General features: G+C 40.2%; 1 protein-coding gene across 1 annotated transcript in view; it reads right to left on the reverse strand.

Annotated features, from left to right (window-relative positions):
* Positions 1-11,495: 11,495 nt before the first annotated feature.
* The window catches only part of Plekhg1 (pleckstrin homology and RhoGEF domain containing G1), a 211,559-nt gene continuing 204,143 nt past the window's right edge, over positions 11,496-18,911 (reverse strand). The window contains exon 17 of the mRNA XM_077802049.1: positions 11,496-14,976. Coding sequence (XP_077658175.1) covers positions 13,916-14,976 — 1,061 coding nt within the window. The 3' untranslated portion in view covers positions 11,496-13,915. The remainder of the gene's footprint in view (positions 14,977-18,911) is intronic.

Consider the following 18,911-nt stretch of genomic DNA (forward strand, 5'->3'; position numbering starts at 1 on the left):
TGCGAGGCTGCTAGTTGGAGTTGCCTGGAAGTCAGGGTAGCTTTCAGGCATCTTCAACAGTTGCTCAAAATGTGGTTCAAGTCAGACGAGGGTGGGGCCTCAGGTTGGCCCCAGATCTGCCCTGTCGCCGCATACCCTCCCCTCTGCCTGAAACGGCGGTGTCACCCTCCGTCTGCGAATGGCAGTTCACTTCCTCCAAAAACCAGTGGCTATGAATCCAATTTAGATAAGAGGATTTGGATTGATTCCGCTGGAGGTGTCCTGAGGTGTGTGGTCTAGGGTGTTCTGATCTCAGGCAGGTCACTTAGCCTCTGTGCAACTTCCCCGACTCAGCGATACTTTTTAAGTACCCTAATTTATAATTTTATATCTTACAAGTGATGTGGAAATAAGGTTATAACTTTATAATTTCACAATTCCTGAGTAAAGTGCTACATTAGTGATGTAATTTTGTGATTCTCAAGTAAGGTGGGAGTAAAACTGGTCCAAGTTAAAGACATCCGTTTTCACTTAGCTAAATAACACTGCACTGAGTGCTGGAAAAACATGTCATTTAATCCCGAAAAATGTCATGAGTCGAGTAGTACCGGTCTCCATTTCCAACCAGGGGAGCTGTGTGTGTGTGTGTGTATTGGTAGAGCTGGGAGTTTGCCTGGTTCCAACTAATTGTGTTCTTGATCTTCTCCCATTGTCTGTATTTTCCATTGTAGGAAGATGGCCACATCTGACCTGTCATGGTTTTGTAGGATTCAGGAATAACTAACATCTTCACAATCTATGAGGTAGGTATTATCAAAAAATGTACAAACAAGAATATAAATTGACAGAGTTATATTTTGTATAAGCAAGTAAATATTTAGAATCTAGAATCACCCATTCCCCTACTGTTGTTATGATCTTGAGCAAGTCTCAAAACTCCTTTAATATGTATTTGTCTCATCCTTAAAATGGGGACATTCATTTAATATTTATTGAACACTACTGAACACCAACAACTGGCCAAAAAGTTGAATATTACCCAGTCCCTACCATTTAGAAGTTCCAGGTAGTAACTACCTGGCAAGTGCTACATTAGTGATGTTTAAGAAGGCTGTGGAGACCACAAGTGGTAGGACCCCATCTACATGAAATGCCCCAAATAGGCAAATCTCTAGAGTCTGGAAGTGCATTAGTGATTACTTATAGCTAGGGGTCGGGGGCTGGAGGGTTGGGAGGTGATAGCCAATAGTGAATGTAGGGTGGCTTTGGGCGTGGGCAATAAAAATAAATGTTCTAACATTGATTGTGATGGTTACAAATACTATGAATAGTCTAAAAACCATTGAATTGTGCACTTTGTGTGAATTGTAGATGGATTCTTTCTCAACAAAGCTGCTATTCTTCTCCCCCAAATGGCTTCTGAGGTAAGTTTTGTGGGTCTTTGAAAATATATATACTAAACCTGGATGCTGAGGTGGGATGATCATTTGAGCTCATGAATTTGAGACCAATCTAGGCAACATAGTGAAACACTGTCTCTAATTATATACATAAATAACATGTATACAATTTATTTCTGATTATAAAAGTAAAAATATTCATGGTTTAGCAGTTTCCAAAAAGGAAGAGAGCACTAATTAATTACTATGTATGGATGAAAATTTGAATAGAAAAAGCTGTCAAGTTAAAATCTTAAAAACATTTCACTGGAATGGTGGGCACACGGGCAATCCCAGCAACTTGGGAGGCAGAGGCAGGTAGATGACCAAAAATAGGCCAGCCTCAGCAACTTAGTGAGACCCTGTCTTAAAATTTAAAAAATAAAATAAAATAAAAAGGGCTAGGGATGTGGCTAGGTGGCAAAGCACCCCTGGGTTTAATCCCTAGTACTAAACAAAAACAAAAACAGAAAAACCCAAACCATAGACCTAAACCAAACTTAATGGAATTGGGAGCCACAGAAACTAACTTGTTATGGAAAATCACTAATGTGGAAGTGACTCAGGCAATATGTGGATGTTGCATAGCTGTTCTGTAGAGGGCATCTTGGTGCTGGTCTCAGTCCTCACTTGTTATGCTTTGGTTGTGTCCCAACAGGCTTGGTTCTCAGTCTGGGGCACTCCTAAGGGGCGGGTCTAGCAGGAGGAAGTTAGTTCACTGGAGATGCCCTAAAGGGATATTGGGGCCCCACCCACTTTATCTCTTAGCTTCCCAGCTACTCACAGGTGAGCAGCTTTGTCCTATCTGGGGCTTCTGCCACAAGGTACTGTCGAAACAGAAAAAAGCAAACTGGGTGCTAAAAACCTCAGAAAGCAAGAGCCCTCTTCTTTTTCAAAGTTGTTTATCTCAGGTACGCGTCACAGCAATGGAATGCTGACTAACACAATCACCAGAGGCTCAGTCAATGCACAGCTTTAAAGTGACACACTACATCTTTCAGTTAGATGGTAGGTTAAAGTATAACCATGCTTTCTTGACCTGGAAGCCACATTATTTTTAAACAATGTAATGTTTTCTAACCTTAAGCAATTTTAGGAGTTGTTGGATTTCTTGGCATTAAGGTAATAACATGTTTGAATCAGACATTTGTTGGTTACAATAAACCCTATTAAACTACTTAGGTTTCCCTCTCTGCCCTAATTACAAAAATAATGGCCAAACTAGAATACCATGTCCGAGGAAATGTAGGACATTTAATAGCCCATCATTTTCTTACAATGTTTGACATTTATCTAAAGGCTGTCCTATTATGATTCATAATATATAAATTTTTAAAATGATCTGAAAGGCCAGGATCACAAGTGCCTGTGCTGATGGAGCCAGTTAAAATATTTTACTTGGCTCTTAGATAGAATGATGATGGGGTGGATCCCGGGGCCTCCGTTCCCTTCATTCTTTCTCACAGTTCCAGGCCAGGCCCTGAAGTCAGCGTGGCCCGAGCCCAAGCCTGAGTGCCCACCTTCCAGGGGAGATACTGGGGCTCTCACACATTGACAATATACACCTGTAGGATAGACTAGGAAGAGGAGAAAGACAGAAGTAAGTGTAGAACCCTTCATATTTCCAGGTTTGTTTCACAGTTGTTTTGTGACCTCATTTTGAGAGATCTGTCTAAACCTGTTTGCCCAAAACTCAAATAATTATTTAGAAAAAGTCAGCTATGATAGGAAGAAAGGGCCTACTTTGTTGAAGCCTTTTAAAATTGTTTCAGTAATGTTCTTTGCTAGAGTGTATAGATCATTCAGTGCACTTTGAAATAACATTTGGACATATGTCAAAGAAAGTTTGTTTTCAGTATAAGTTAAGCAATATGTATCTGAATTTAAGGCTATTTTATATATACCAGGCATGATGGTATATGCCTGTAATCCCAGCAACTCAGGAGGCTGAGTCAGGAGGATTATGAGTTCGAAACCAGCCTCAGAAATTTACCAAGGTCCTAAGCAACATAGTGAAACCCTGTCTCTAAATAAAATATAAAAAGGGCTGGGGATGCGGTTCAGTGATTAAGTGCCCCTGGGTTTAATCCCTAGTACTAAATATATATAGACATATATTTATAATATGCATATGGAGAGTGTAAGTGTCTTTACTCACTGAGCTCTGTACTGAGCATGCAGTTAAGAGGTCACCTATGAACAGGACAGACACTGAGTTCACTGTGTAGAACCATGTAGAACATGTTAATGTTAATGGAAAACCACAAGTTTGGTAGCTCTGAGTCTTGTAAGAGTATCGAGAAGGCACCCATCTAGACCAAGACAATCACAAAAAGCTTCCTGAAGGAGGTGGCACTTGAAGGCAAGACTTAAAGATGGTTAGGAGTTGAACCAAGGAAAGAGTTGCTGTTGGAAATAAATGCTGTGGGTACAGGAATCCCATGAGCAAGAGCTGGGAGTGCAGGAGGTGGTGATGAATTTGAGGTATTGCAAGTTATTCCAGAAATAGAGTTGGAGAAAATGAAGAACAGTGACAAATAAGGCTGAAAAGGCACACAGGGCCACCTCGTGGCAGGTCAGGTAACCAGAGGAAGGAGTTGGCATTGTATTTTGAGAGCAGTAGAGAGTGGCACCCTCGGATGTGCATTTAGAAGGATTCCCAGTAACCGTGTGGAAAATGGAAAATGAAGTCAGTAAACAAATCTGGAACCCGTGCTAGTAACTGGGGAAGACATGATGAGTACCTGGGTGTGCGATGGTCCAGTGGGATGGTGGAAAGTGAATGGATTCAAGAAATATTTAAGAGGAGAAGTTAGCTGCATTTGGTATTTGATTGGCATAGAGGGTGCATGGAAGGAAATTATCAGAGATGAAGCCCCAGGTTCCAGCAATATATACCTGAATTTAGTCAAGCAATATCTATCTATCTATCTATCTATCTATCTATCTATCTATCTATCTATCTATCCATCCATCCATCTATCTACACATGGGGGAGGGGTGCTGTTCACAGAAGGAGACCAGGGGAGAGAAGCAGCAGATGTGGACCAGCCAAGATTGGCATACCTCTGGGATGTGCAAATGGAGATATCTGGAGGGAGAAGTTGAAACCATCCATGGCTGTGTAGCTCAGGAGAAAGTTTTAACATGGAGAAATAAATTTGATAACTATATAGCACCAAAACACAAAGAGGGAACTTAAGCCTATGTTTGTGGATATGATCACCAAGAATGATCTAAAAGTGAAAGATCTAGAATAGCATCAAAGAATACAAACAAAAAATAGAGGATATAAGTCTAAAAAGAAGTTAAAGCCATATGAGTAGGAGAAAATTCGAGAGAGTGTACTGTGAGATGTGCATTTGGCTGCAAGGAACAGAAAAACCTGACTTACAGTGAGTGGTTAAAACAAAAGGTTTATTTTTTACCCAAAAACCAGGAAGTTCAAGGTAGGCAATTTATCCTTAATTTCTCCCCCCTCTAGCCTGTTTTGAGTCTGGTGCTTTGGAATTCCTAGTCAGCTCTGAGAGTTAACATTTATTCTTCTGATAATTTTTTTTCTCCTGACACTTAAAGTTTGCTAAAGTCAATGTAGCAGAAATGAAAGAACTACAAGGAGAACTAGATGAGTCCACAGTTATAGTTGTAAATTTAGTATTCCTCTCTGTAACTGATAGACCTAGTAGACAACAAAATCAGTAAGGATACAGAAGTCCTAAACATCCTGTCCACCAAGTTGATCTTCAGAGACCATCCTGTCCCAGAACACAGAGGGCATGTTGTTTACAAGTACACATGGAAGATCTGTCAGGAGTGGCTCTATTCTAAGCCATAAAACAGACTGAATGAATTTGAAATAATTTAAATGAAAGTGTATTCTCTGGCCACATTGGAATTAAGCTATAATTCAATAATACAAATGTTTCTAGAAAATTCCCCCAATATTTAAAAATGTAATAACATTTCTAATCAATCCATGGTAGAGTAAGAAAATCTCAAGGGAAATTATAAACTATAATGAAAGCAAAAACATAACCTATCAAAGTATGCAGGATATAGCCAAAGAAGTATTTAGAGGGACATTTGTAACATTAAATGAAAGAGAAATACTATATGATTCCACTGATATGAGATACATAGAGAAATCATAATATTCATAGAGGCAGAAAGTGGAATGGAAATTGCCAGGGTTGGGATAGGTGCAGCTATTTAATGAACACCAAGCGTAAGTTTTTGTTTTTACTTTGTTCTAATGATTGAACCTAGGGTTGCTTCATGCTACATCCCCAACCCTTTCTATTTTTTTTTTTTAATTTTTAAATGTTTTGAGACAGGGCCTTGCTACATTGCTAAGGATGGCTTTGAACTTGTGATCCTCCTGCCTCAGCTTCCTGAGCTGCTGGGATCATAGGTGTGCTGATATCACCATACCTGGCCAAAGTTTTAGTTTTGCAATATGAAAATAGTTCTGGAGATAGATGGTGGTGATAGTTGCATGACAATCTGAGGGTATTTATTGCTACTGAACTGTCACTGGTCATGATGGTAAGTTTTGTATTATATGTATTTTGCCATATTTTTTTAAAAAATCAACACCAAGAAGAGAAGGAAGGGGTAAAGCAAAAGGAATATCTCAAATTAATGATCTCAGTTTGCTCGAGGCAGTTTCTATTCTTTGCAGTTTCTATTCACTGTGGTTTGGCACAGTGGTGAAAACGAATAGAGATGGATGTCAACAGTGGTGAGCAAGTCAAGGAACTGAGGCCAGGATATTGTCTTAGTCTTCCATCAAAATATGGAGGCCACTTAGGATAAAAGAAGTGTATGGGAGTGGTGAGTATATGGGGTGATAAGAAGACTAAGTCTAGTGCCAACACCTTCACTGAATGAAGGTGACAGCAGTCAGCACAAACATTTGCATTCCAAATGACACAAGCTTCCATGCAGCAGTTCATTTGTGAATGAGGGCAGGTTTGCTAGTTCCCCCTTTAAGACTCAGAATTTCTAAGCTCAGGGTGCATGTAGCACTACCTGGGCTGCAGTGAGTCTGGAGGAGTAAGAGGAACCAATGCAAATGTGAAGCTCCATCTGCCTGCTCTATCTCTGACCTGGGAGTCCTGTGTCTTCTGCCAATGTCTGAGAAGCAGACTAATGTGCTAGCTTGCAAGCTGAGTAAAACCCCTTGACAGTTCGCAAGTCATTCTGATCTCAAATGTTGGGGATTAAGCAGACTTTCTCTTGGGTGGCAGGGAAAGATCATTGCAGGCAGAGCAAGCAGGTCCTATGGGGTAGAGGCAGACTGAGCAGGGCTTAGTTGAGGATTGTATTCTGCTTGTGTTCAGACACATTAAGCTGACTACAATTAGGAAAAGAGAGGTGGACAGGACAGGGAGTGGGGAAGATAGTGATCAGACAGCCAGTTAGGAAGGTGTCATAGTCCAAGAAAAAGACTGTACCCCAGAGGCTGGGGTGACGGTAGTTCAGGAGTGGAGCATGTGTTGAGCATGCACAAAACAAAGTTCCCTGCACCAACAGAACAAAACAACTCCAAAAGTGCACACTAGAGAAGGAGCCTCTGAGGAATGTCCAAGGGCAGGAAAAATGATAGCTTTGGACAACTCAGGCAGAGATGACCTGGAGAAAAATTTGTCCTGCACCTGAGAAAGGAGTCTGAGTTAGAGATGATGGTCTAGGAAACAGAATAGAAACCACAGTTTAAACCCTCAGTGAGTTCATTAACAGTAAAGGATAATGGAGGAGTGACTATTCAGTTTCCATGAAGTCTGCCCAGAGGCTTAAGGAGGCCAAGGAGATAGGATTAACTATTGAGGCGGGCCAGGTGTAAAGCAATATGTTCTGCACACTTTCTAACATGCATGTATTTTACCTTAAGAGGAGAGCCTTTGCTTTCTAGCTAAAGCATCTGTGTTCAGTGCCCTGTGGTTACTTGAAGTCCACTAACCATGTCCATTCATCAGTATGGGAGAAGAACCAAAGAAGTGTCTCCTCCCAAAGGTCAAGGTCAGTTGCTACCTGTTATGGTGACTTTCACCTCTGGATGCCCTCCTTTGATCTCACAGGGGTGTCTCACTGCAAGCCAGGTTCAAATAGGTCAGATCTTTTTATTTTTATTCTTTCTTTTAAAAGCTAGGAATTTGGATTTTTATATTTAAACCCTTTAAAAATTGTACCAGGGGGCCGGGATTATGGCTCAGTGATAGAGCGTTCATTTAGCACATGCGTGGCCCTGGGTTTGATCCTCAGTACCACATATAAATAAAATAAAGGTATTGTATCCAACTACAACTAAAAAATAAATATTAAAGAAAATTGCACCAGCCAGATTCACCCCCTGGGCCAACATTTTACCGGATGTGATTGAACTGGTCTATAGGAATCTGCTTATGCCATGGTTTTGTTGGATGGCTCCCTGGGAACTGTGTGGAGAGCCATACATTGCTACACAAACAGTAGGGTATTTGGGGGCTTGTGTCTGCCCCATCAAGCAGAAGTTCTGATCACTGTCCAAGCCCTGCTCTTTTATGCTGAGCTAAATAAACACAGTTTTAGACTAAAGAGCCGGAGCTGTCTGCTTCTCTTCCTTTCCTATTGTATGATGCTTCTGAATAAGCCATGGTCAGGAGAAGAGAGTTTTGGCATTTTTTGTAGATACATAACATGGACTTTGTGCATGGGCATGCACCATGATTGTGAAGTAATCAAGTTGGTCTTTTGGCCCTGAGAATGTCAATGTTCTGTGTGCCCTTATCCTCCCCCTTGCATGCAGGGTGCCACCTCTGTTCTCTGCTCTCCTCACCTCTCAGAAGCAGTCGTCAGGAAAGGCATTTGGGTCTAAATGGAATTCCAAGGAAAGTAAGATAACCCTCCCCTTCCGTGCTCAAGTGAATGCTCAGATTTACAATTGCTTGAAAATCCAGAGAAAATGTTCTAGAATTCTACCAGCCAAGAGATGAAAAAGGTTCAGACCTTCTAAAATGCCACCTTCCCTTGATTTACACTCCAGGGACACTAAAAGAAGTTGGATGATATCAAGTTGAGGGTACTGTGAATTTTAAAAGGAAACTTAGTTGCCTGTTCTTACTGATCTGAAAGTGTTTTTCTCATGCTTTGGGCTCAAACAAGTTTTTAAGTTCTGTTTATTCAATCATTAAAAGTGTATTGAACATCTGAAAATTTCCCAGCCCTCTATAGAGCTGACAATTTATACCTCAAGGGCTCAAATAGACAATGGTTTTACAAACTAAATTTTAGAATAATCTTCCAAAAAAGGAACTTATCTCCTGCAAAAGAGCTTTCCAATATGCTATAAACCAAACATCCCAAATTTTAATTTATACTTTCATAGATTGCCATCTCAGTATGCTGAACTAGTATATTGATTACTTTAAGCTGAAATTACTTGAGGAATTGTAACTTCAGAGGCCTGTACTTTCCTACATGCAACAAGTCATAAAGATTCATTGGGGAGGGTTGTCCTTCACATACCAAAGCTGAAAATAAATTTGATTACCAGTGACTGATAATTCTGGCTGTAGTGAACTCAAACAAATTCTGAAGTAACCCTTATCTTCTTCTCGCTTCTGTCTCCTTCCCCCATATCACTTAGTAACATCCCTAGAATTTCCTACCCCAGTCCAGATATCCATTTATCTTGAAATGACTTCACAAACAATTTTGTTCTTTTGTCTAAAACATATAAAAGATTAATATTTGGCTATTTCTTCATACTTCACTCTCTTGTGAAGATACCCATGTGCATCTAAAATTAATGCAACTTTATGCTTTTTTTTGTTTATCAGTTCATCTATTAATTGTACTCCTAAATCTAGCCAAAGAGCCCACATAAGCACTAAGGAGGAAATAGAAGAAATCTCTCTCCTTGCATCATGCAGTCATATTTTGCAATTGTCAAAAAAATTTGTCAGTACTAGAGATTGCTAGACAATCCATGCTAGGCAATTCCGCTATCACTGAGCTATACTTCCAGTCTCTCCTTTTTAAAAAAAGTTGAGACACAATCTTAGTAAGTTGTCCAATGTGGCCTAGAACTTGTGATCCTCCTACCTCAGTTTTCTGGGTATGCTGGTATTACTAGTGTGTGCCACCACACCTATCAGTTTTTTTAATGTAGCCTAATTTCATGATATTTTTGGAGTCCCATGCTGTAAATTATTTGTAAGGAAACAAAACAAATACACAACAAACAAAAAGTGGTAAAAACATAAAGGTGAGGGTGTGCTTATGTCTTCATACCTTAAAAAAAAGTATTGGAATGCATAAAATAGCTCTTGAACTTATCCTCAGGACAAAGTTTAAGTTAAAATAAATTCATATTGATATATGTAAATTAGAACAAAAATGGTTAAGCAATTCCTTTTACTATAACCTCTTTCTGGATGAAAGAATTAAATGTGGTTACTACTGTCCACTTAGAGGAAGTGATATGGTATGGAGGACGTCAAAGCTCTTGAAATATTGAAGTACTGTCAGCATTTGCTCTTCACAATAGAGGTTTGTAAACTTTTTTTTTTAATAGAAAAGACAATTTAGTAGACATTTTAAGATGTTCCTCTTTCTTCCATGGGTGCCGCAGTCTTGGCTGGGCACAGAATCACGAGCTACCACACACCTTGTAGATTCAAACAGCAATTCTTTATTTCCGAATTCACACCGGCCTCTACACACGTTCTGGGGAAATCCCAGTTCTGCCGCACAATTCACGTCCCAAAATACTTTCTGAATTCCAGGAGAACTCAAGGCAGCAGGAACGCCCTATTCCCAGCAGCAATAACCTTCAACCTGGAACTTCCCTAAAACTCAGATTGTCTTAAACCGGGAACGCCTTAAACCCAAATTATCCTAAACAGGGATACTTCCTAAAACCTGCAGGATACACCTTAAACCTGGATCCACCCTGGTCCTTGAGCAGGGTCACCTTTCTCAAAGACACATGCAAGGTCACAGCAGATTTCCAAGGCAAGTCCATTTAACATGGGGTACGCTGGCAAGGAAATTTCCATGCGTCATTCCTACTTGGCAATGGCCCTCAGCAGGTTTTATGTATGTATGGAATTCATGCAGGCACCATTTTTGTAAAGCCATTGGCTTCTCTAAATTGCATTCATGAGAGCACAAACCATCAAGATAAGGAAGGTCTGGGGTCTCCTCGATGTGAAGTTTAGAGACTCTTCACTCTAAAACACTCTAAAGAACATTTTAAAGCTATTTTTCTCTTGTGTGGGAGAAGCAAGGTAACCTATATTGTCATTGAAATAGAATAGTGTTTTATGTTTGTGTATGAAACTGGAATTGCTTTGGACTATCCATAATTAGCAATTTTTTTTTAAAGAGAGAGAGAGAGAGAGAGAGAGAGAGAGAATTTTTAATATTTATTTTTTAGTTTTCGGCGGACACAACATCTTTGTTTGTATGTGGTGCTGAGGATCGAACCCGGGCCGCATGCATGCCAGGTGAGCGCGCTACCGCTTGAGCCACATCCCCAGCCCCCCATAATTAGCAATTTCTATTAGCATGCTTTCTTCCCTACAAAAACGTTGTATATCAAAGAATATTCAGAATGTGAAGTTATATGGAATAAACTCTAATTTGTGCTATAACCCTTTTATATTGCTTTTCCAATTCAATTATGAAACAGGTAAAAGGATATCTTTTTACTATACTTTTTTTAAAAAAGGCAGTTTAGTGATTGACCTAATTTAGTCTCCTATAAAGAAAACAAAAACCAAACAGACATTAAGTTCAGTATTTCAAAAATAATCCGAAAATATTGAAAAATGCCTTGCCATGGGCCACTGAAATACAGCATATCATGGTTAACCTGAATAGTTTTCTTCCTGGTTCATAGGTCACTACAAAGTAACAGCTAAACACAGTTGAGGAAATCTTGATGTTCCAGAATAAACACAGTAATTCACACCATAATTTACTTTACACTTTACAAACTTTATTAAATAGTGGGCATTACTAACTTTCATTATCTTATATACAGTATTTAAACTATGGTTTCCTAGATGCATTCCCCCCCCCACAAAAAAAAAAAGAAGAATAGAGTAGGTGAAAAGTAAACTTATAAAAAAATTGACCCTTCCATACAGGAACCTAATAAGAACCTTTAAGTACAGATAACTTTTTCCTCCCAGTTATATACATCCCCACCCACCTCCAAAACAAACTACAAAAGCACTTAATTGATAATTTTGGGGAAACAGACCAATATGACTATGTATTTACACACAGCTGACAAAATCGTCATTCTGGCCCACGGGAGTGATCTATAAAACTACAGATTTGTCTTAGAATCCAAAGGACCACATAGACACGTCGTACAGTGAAACATCCACCTTCACGCAGTAGAGTATGTTCATATAGGTGACATCAAAGCTGTGCAACGAGACACTGGATGAACAATGAATAATTCTGAGACTTAGGCACAATAGTACTATGGACCTTGGAGAATTTGGTTCATACAGACAAAAACACAAAAATGAAAGAGTCAGGTAACTTTGTGTTTTGCTTTTTTAAAAAATAGGTGATATAAATGCACTACACCTCTAGAAAGTCTAAGAAAGTACTTTCTTCAGTGCTTGTCTTTTGGATGCTGTTAATCTTGAAAACTCACATCAGGTTTAAATACTGTTTAATATGGACTTTCCTTCCATCTTTGGCAAGGCTGGAAATCAATCGCAGAGCCTCATGCATGCTGGAAGCCTGCCACAGAGCCACACCCCACCCCTGGACTTCACTTTATGAGCTACAAGAAGACAGAAATGCTTGAAGAACCAGAGACCTGGTGTTTTTTTTTTTTTTTTTTTTTTTTTTGTTATTTAAAGTGGAAAAAAATGCCCTAGGTACTTATTTATAAAATGAGGATGTTTACATTTTATGTTTTAAGTTAACAGAGATAGGACTTAAAAAGAGGAAAAGAGTTATGGGAAGATGTCACTGATTTAATTAGGGCTTTCCTTCAAGTGCAAAGGCCACATACACACATATCAGTGTATCTTTTAAAATGGAAATGACTGGCTTTTAATTAAAATAAAGAGAAAATAAAATTATAAAGGAAACAGAGGGTGAAGAAAGGCCACAGAATGTATAACTGCTGAAATTGAGACTACAAAGGGCACTGCAAGGAAATATTCTCATTGCATTCATGCAATCAAGAAAATAAAATATTTTTATAAAGTACCAATAAATCGGCCTTCATTTATCTCAACCTTCTTTGATTTTGCTTTTTATTTACAATGTGATGCTTTTGGTGTTCTGTTTCTTCCATAAGGAGTTAAATTTATATTTAATATCATAATGAAATGCTTCATAAAGCACAATTATAGCATAAAAGATGTTATTATCCAGAACCCAGTAACCAAAGACTGTTCTTTCATATGCCGTGAAATAATGAAAACATGTTATGTATTGTTTAGAATATAAGTTCTTGCCCTTTCCTTTAGCAATGACTCCTTGGGGTAGGATCTAGCAGGTCACTGGCAGAGTAAAAACTCAAGAAGGTGCCTATGGAACAATGCTCTGGAAGGGTGATTTTAATGTGCTTTGTCTGATTTTTAGCTTATGGTTTACTTCTCCCTAATCAGAGTTAGGCACACACAATGGCATCATAGGTTTTTTTTGGTCAAACTGTCCCCACTTCAACTGTAATATGAATGGATAACCAAGTTGTTCCCCCTGAGTCTTTCCATCTTTCTAACAGTGAGTTAGTTTATGCTTTAGTGAATTTGTTTTCTTTAAGCCATGAAGGAAATCATTCATTTCATCCCAGAAGTCGTATCATTAACATGATCAGCAGCACATTCATCAGGACTTGTCCAGGAATACAGGTAGAGGCTTTTACTTACAGTGAATTGGTCCTTCTACATTTGAGTTTTCAATGGTCACACAATTTCTGAGTCGAAATGAAATGACACAGGAATGCCAGCATGGAAATCCTAAAATAGGCATCACGACTGGGTTCTAACTAGAGATCTCTGGTGTAAGTTATTCCAGGGTCTCGTCGCAACTGTAACAAAATGTCAGCTACAAGCATAATTCTTTAAAACAGCCTTATAGTTCCTTTCTTTCAAAATATGAAAAAGTCTCCTTGCTGCCTTTGTGTTGTAGGTTTTGAGAGGGTCACTGCATTTCTTAAAGTGTGGGCACAGTTGTCAGGATATGGAAAAAATATGTTACCCAAAAAGCCTAAAAAATTTCAAGTAAGATTGACTTACATGAAAGTGAAGACAATCAGCATCTGAGAAGAAGATATTATTCAATGCTGACACTCACTAAAGTATAATCCTGGCTGTAGGGTCAGCCGGCTCAAAAAGTTGTGCTGTAAAAGAAAGTATATTTTACACCTCTGGTTATTACAAAATTGTTTTAATCTGATACATACAAAACCTATCAGTATCTGTGATTGATGAGTGTAAGAGGAAGTTAATTCAGGCAGCTATTACTGAGAAGCCTTAGGCAAAGCTACTTGAACTAAGACACTGAAATTTTTCCCTTAGAGACTGGACAATGTTTTGTTGATTGGGAGACGGCCCCCTCCAAAGGTAGTCATTCAGTTTGTCAGAATCACTATATGCTGTCAGATACGGTGAAAGCCCAAGTTTGCTGTTTATGGGCTCTTTGGGAGTGCATGGACTATTCAAGGAGTAAGGTGGGTTGTTGCTGCAGACGTTATCAGAGAAGTCGGCATCTGCCATCTTGGAGTCAGATTTCCTTCTGCGACTCTGCAGTAGCTCCAGCTCCGCCTCGTCTTCTTCAGACTTTATTTCCACATAGTCATCTTCATCTTCAGTCTCTTTGAAATTGGAAAAATAGTTCTGTGTGGCTAGGTGGGCGTTTAAAGGTAAATTTCTATTTACTACCAGAACTTTCTGTGAGTCTTGGAGTGTGAGGTCAGAGCATGTTTCGGCACCCTGCTGACATGAATCAGCTGTACCTGGCAGCAAATCCTGGTGGCTCTCACACCGTGCACTTTGGCGTAAGGACAGCAGCTGTTTCTTTCCCATCTCGCTGGGGTAATTGATGGAGTCCATTGATTTGTTTATCAAGATGGAGGAAGACGACTGGGACCTGTTGTAAGGCTGGGATTTAGCACTGATTCCTTTCCGACCCAGCGAGTTGTAAAGATGGCCCTGACATGAGTTCTCTTTGTGGGGCTGACTTACTACCACACTGCATCTCTGCATGGAGCCCAGGAGAGGGTCAGAGATTGGAAGAGAAGGCACAGAGCAAGCTGCAGACAACTGTCTTGGGGTACTTTTGGTACCAATATCTAAAGTGGGATACTTTGACCTCAAGTCTTGCTCTAGCCGGGGACAGAAATCTGCTAACTCTCCATTACTATAAGTTGAATGCAAGAGCCAATCCTCGCCACCATGTTGGCCCTGGGAAGGTGAGGCAGCCCTGAGGAGGGACGGTTCCTGTGTGCTGGCCCAGCCATCCTTCTGAATTTTAAGGGGCGTCTCCCTGAAGACAATCTGGTCATACAGTTGGGAATACTCGGCAATCCTGGCACCTGGAAGGCAAACATGGAAACAATAAGTATACCTGGGATTGTTCCTACAGAGAAAGATTAAGTATAAAAACATAATGTTCTAACCAACATATTAAAACAAAACTTAGATAGTAAGTAGGACTTTGAAGTTTGAGGATCAGTGATCACTGAACACAAAGCAACACAAACGAAAACTCAGTTTAAGAAAACTAGAAATGCCACCACAAAGTTCATTTAATTTGACCTCCTTTTGTATTTTTTTTATTTTAACAGCAGGTCTGCAGGTGCCCACTCTATGTAATGAAAATACCTAGTGTTCCTTTTAAGCTCGAAACAGTGTCAGTGTTGAAAACAGGCATTGTAAAAACAAGAATGCCAGCACTTAAGCGCTGGTTAATAAAAAATAAGCAGCCACTCAAAGAAGTATGACCACAATGCCCAGTGCAGTGGTCACCCCTGGCTTCTCCCCACCATGCCCCTGGAAGAGTCTGCTCCTGCGGTGGTTCCTGCACTTCTAGTTTCCAGACAGTCCTTCACGGCCACTGTCTGGGGAGTTGATGTCCTTCCCCTCTGTATTTCCAAAGCATGAGAACTGACTCCCATCTCCTTTCCCAACCCAAGAAGCCAGGCAATGAAGCCATTAAGAATGAACCACCTGCTGGGGCTGCAGCTCAGTGGCAGAGCCCTTGCCTAGCATGTGTGAGGCACTGCATTCGATCCTCAGCATCACATAAAAAATAAATAAATAAAGGCATTCTGTCCATCTGCAACTACAAAAAAATAAACAAAAGAATGAACCAACTGTGCATGTACATATGCAATACTCTAATGCTTTCTAGTGCTGGCTCAAGGATAGGACTAGACAGTTACTCCACAAAAATATAAGCTGTGAGGATGGCAGCCCCCTTTCCCCACTTCAGAGACAGACATTTATAAAGATACCAGCTGAACTACGATACAGAGAGCATTCTCTTGGGCCAGCAATGACTGAAGACAGGGAGCCCAGAGAGGTCAATTTCAAGAGTTGTTCTTCTCTCCAATCCAAGCACCCTAGAACCGAAGAACTCCATGCATCCTATAAGTTTCTTAGACCACATCAACACAATCTTTAAGAGGACATTGACCCTGTCCACAACAACAGGCAAATGACATTATGCTTTCTTCTTCACCTTTTAACTATATTTTTAATAAACTGTTATTTGTAAATTATCTTTTGAATTTAAGCTAAATAACTCATTCAGTTTAATTTCTGCCATTTCTTTCTTTTTTTATTCTGCAGTGCTGGGGACTCCTTCTTTGAGGATAGACACAATCACCCCCTGCTCCGTGCAATCAAGGGAAATGGTCTAACTTCTCATCTCTGAGCCCATCTTCAGATTCTTTAGGTTTTCAACTCCAAATTCCTTAGAAGGATAGAGAATATTAGTCTAGAAATTTCTAATAACAAAACCATGGGAAATTCCTCCTGAAATAGCATAGTAAAAATTCTCAATAACCAATTAAGATTTAGCAACACCTTAAGAGAAAGCGTGTGGAAAGTCTACTTGGACAGCAATATACTTTATGTCGGCCATCCTGAGACGTGTGATGTTTCATTAAGACCCGCTCAGAGGCATCCAGACCTGCATCTGACAGTCAGATGGTGCAGCCCAAGACTTTCTCCTGCACGCTACAACCTGAACTTGATCCTGCTGAGTCAGGAAGCCTTGACAAGTTTCATGAGGATGACAATTTGGGGGGAAAATAGAACTCATTAAGGATTCAAATTATTTTAGTATTAGAATTTAAACACAAAGTCTTATAAGAACAATCAGCTTGTGCCTTTTGCCTAGCTATCTAAAAATATGTATTGTCCAGAACGTTTCTCATCATCCATAGTATTTCTCAGGTCTGCCTCTCATATTCTCCTTTTCCCAAGGAAAATTCTACCCAAGGCTCAAGATCCTCCCTAAGCCCTATTCTTCCCTGAATCCTTATCCAATGATTTCTCCTCTTTGAAGTCTTCTATGTGTACATATATACACTTGGGGACTTTCACACAGTATTGTATTGCTAATTGTTCTTATAGGTTGGTTTATTCCTCTAGATAATGTATGAGCTTTTTGATCTTGGAGGACAAGATTGTACCATGTGCTCCTCTCCCTATAGAGCACCAACAGAGACTGGTTTCAATAACAACTTTACTCCCCAGAGAATATTTTTACTGCCTCCTTTTATTTTAAGCAGAGGGTTAAGAATGGATGAGCTTTTCCTGAGATCAAGCACTCAAGTGGAAAGACAGCCTGGAAACCAGGTCACAGCAGGAAAAGGGGAGGCAGGAAGATGGCCTTGGATTAAAATACTTCTTATACTACACTCAGAATGGGCATAGGTTATCTTTGAGTAATGAAGAGTTGACCATTTATCACTTTCAAATAAAAACATCTCAGATCTCACTAGTACACCATACATTGTGCTTATCTACTTTTTTTTTTTTTTTTTAAATCTCAACTTGATAAGAGAGTCTGTAACCTACACAAGGTGCCAGTGTGAAAGAGAGAGGGAGGTTTCTAGAGCGTCCCTGTGCTGGAACAGACCCCGACAACCAGCTGAAGATGGCTTGTCCAGCCCCAAGAACTCAGCCCTTGCCAGGAGGGACCAGACTCCCAATATTCTTATTTCTGGCCTTGTCTTCTTAGGAGTTGATCATTAACATTACACGACCTCTGAGGGCTGCCTCTGATTTGTGTCCTTTTCTGAAGGTTTGAAAGTTACAGTTCTTAGGATTCCAGATAAACATCTGAAGCAACCCCTGCCAAGGGAAATCTCAAAAAAGTGTTTCCAATGTAGGATTAAAATCCATGTTTCTCCCGTTGCCTGAGATTTAAACAAAAGCATAAAATTGCGCCTTCCCTAGTTTCTCCAAGGAGGAAAGTTCCTCAAGCCTGTATGGAATTTTCTACCATGTGAAATATCACCAAAAAACAGGAAACAAAAAACCCAGAGGCCTCCTTGGTCTCAAAGACTACCAGGAGGAAGTCTGACTGAACCGAGGGCCAGCATGCTACAACAGGCTCTAAAATGTGGGAGCGACTAGACCTGGTTGGGTGATTTATAGGCGGAAATCTGACCCCCGGGGCCTGTAGACCCCGGGCAGAGCGTTCAATAAAGATGCTGGAGAGTTTCAGCAGGTGAATAGGGCGCTCCTCCTTCCGCACAACACCGAGAGCAAGCTCCTGGCAAAGTGGCAAGGCCCACGCGCAGAAGTCTGGAGAATCGGTCCATTCGATTACGACGTCCTGTGCCCAGATAAACAAGAGAGAGAAAAGGAGTCATCATGTCAACTGATGGAACGCCTCGTGGGCACAGGAGGTGATCTCCATCACCCAGGTGGAGATAGCAGGCCCTAGGGATGTGCACCTGCCCGACAGCAGGGGAAGACAGCACTCATGAACGATGCCCTGGGAGAGATCTTCTCTTTGTGGGGGAGGATGTCGGTAGTAGCCTACCATGTTAAGACAAGAACCCGGATGCAAAGCTCAGGAAAGATCCTGGGGTATCCCAAGAAGACAACAGGAAGCAAACAAACAGGAGAACAAACTAAGTGAAAAGAAGCCAAAGAAAAACCCATCTGAAATAAATAAATAAATTCATACTTAAAAAGTAGGTTAAAAAGAAGACATTCAAGGCAGCTGCAAGTCCTGATCATTTAGAACAGAGGGGCTTGCTTCAATCAAGATACAGGTTTGCACCTTTGTGGATGGACATACTCTAAGTAACCTGGTCCAGGCTATTACTACAGTTTCAGCAATAGTACACTGGTATAATCCATTGTCACTGGGAATCTTAGCATTAAATCAGTCAGTGGCTGCAATTGCCAAGACACAACTATTTCTAAGGCCATCTGAGTCTCCCCAAGAGTGTCCTTCTGCCGCTAGACTTGCTGCTTTCTTCAAGAATAACAATATACCAGCTTG

The sequence above is a fragment of the Urocitellus parryii genome, chromosome 8 (genome assembly GCF_045843805.1).
Source record: "Urocitellus parryii isolate mUroPar1 chromosome 8, mUroPar1.hap1, whole genome shotgun sequence".
NCBI lineage: Eukaryota > Metazoa > Chordata > Mammalia > Rodentia > Sciuridae > Urocitellus > Urocitellus parryii.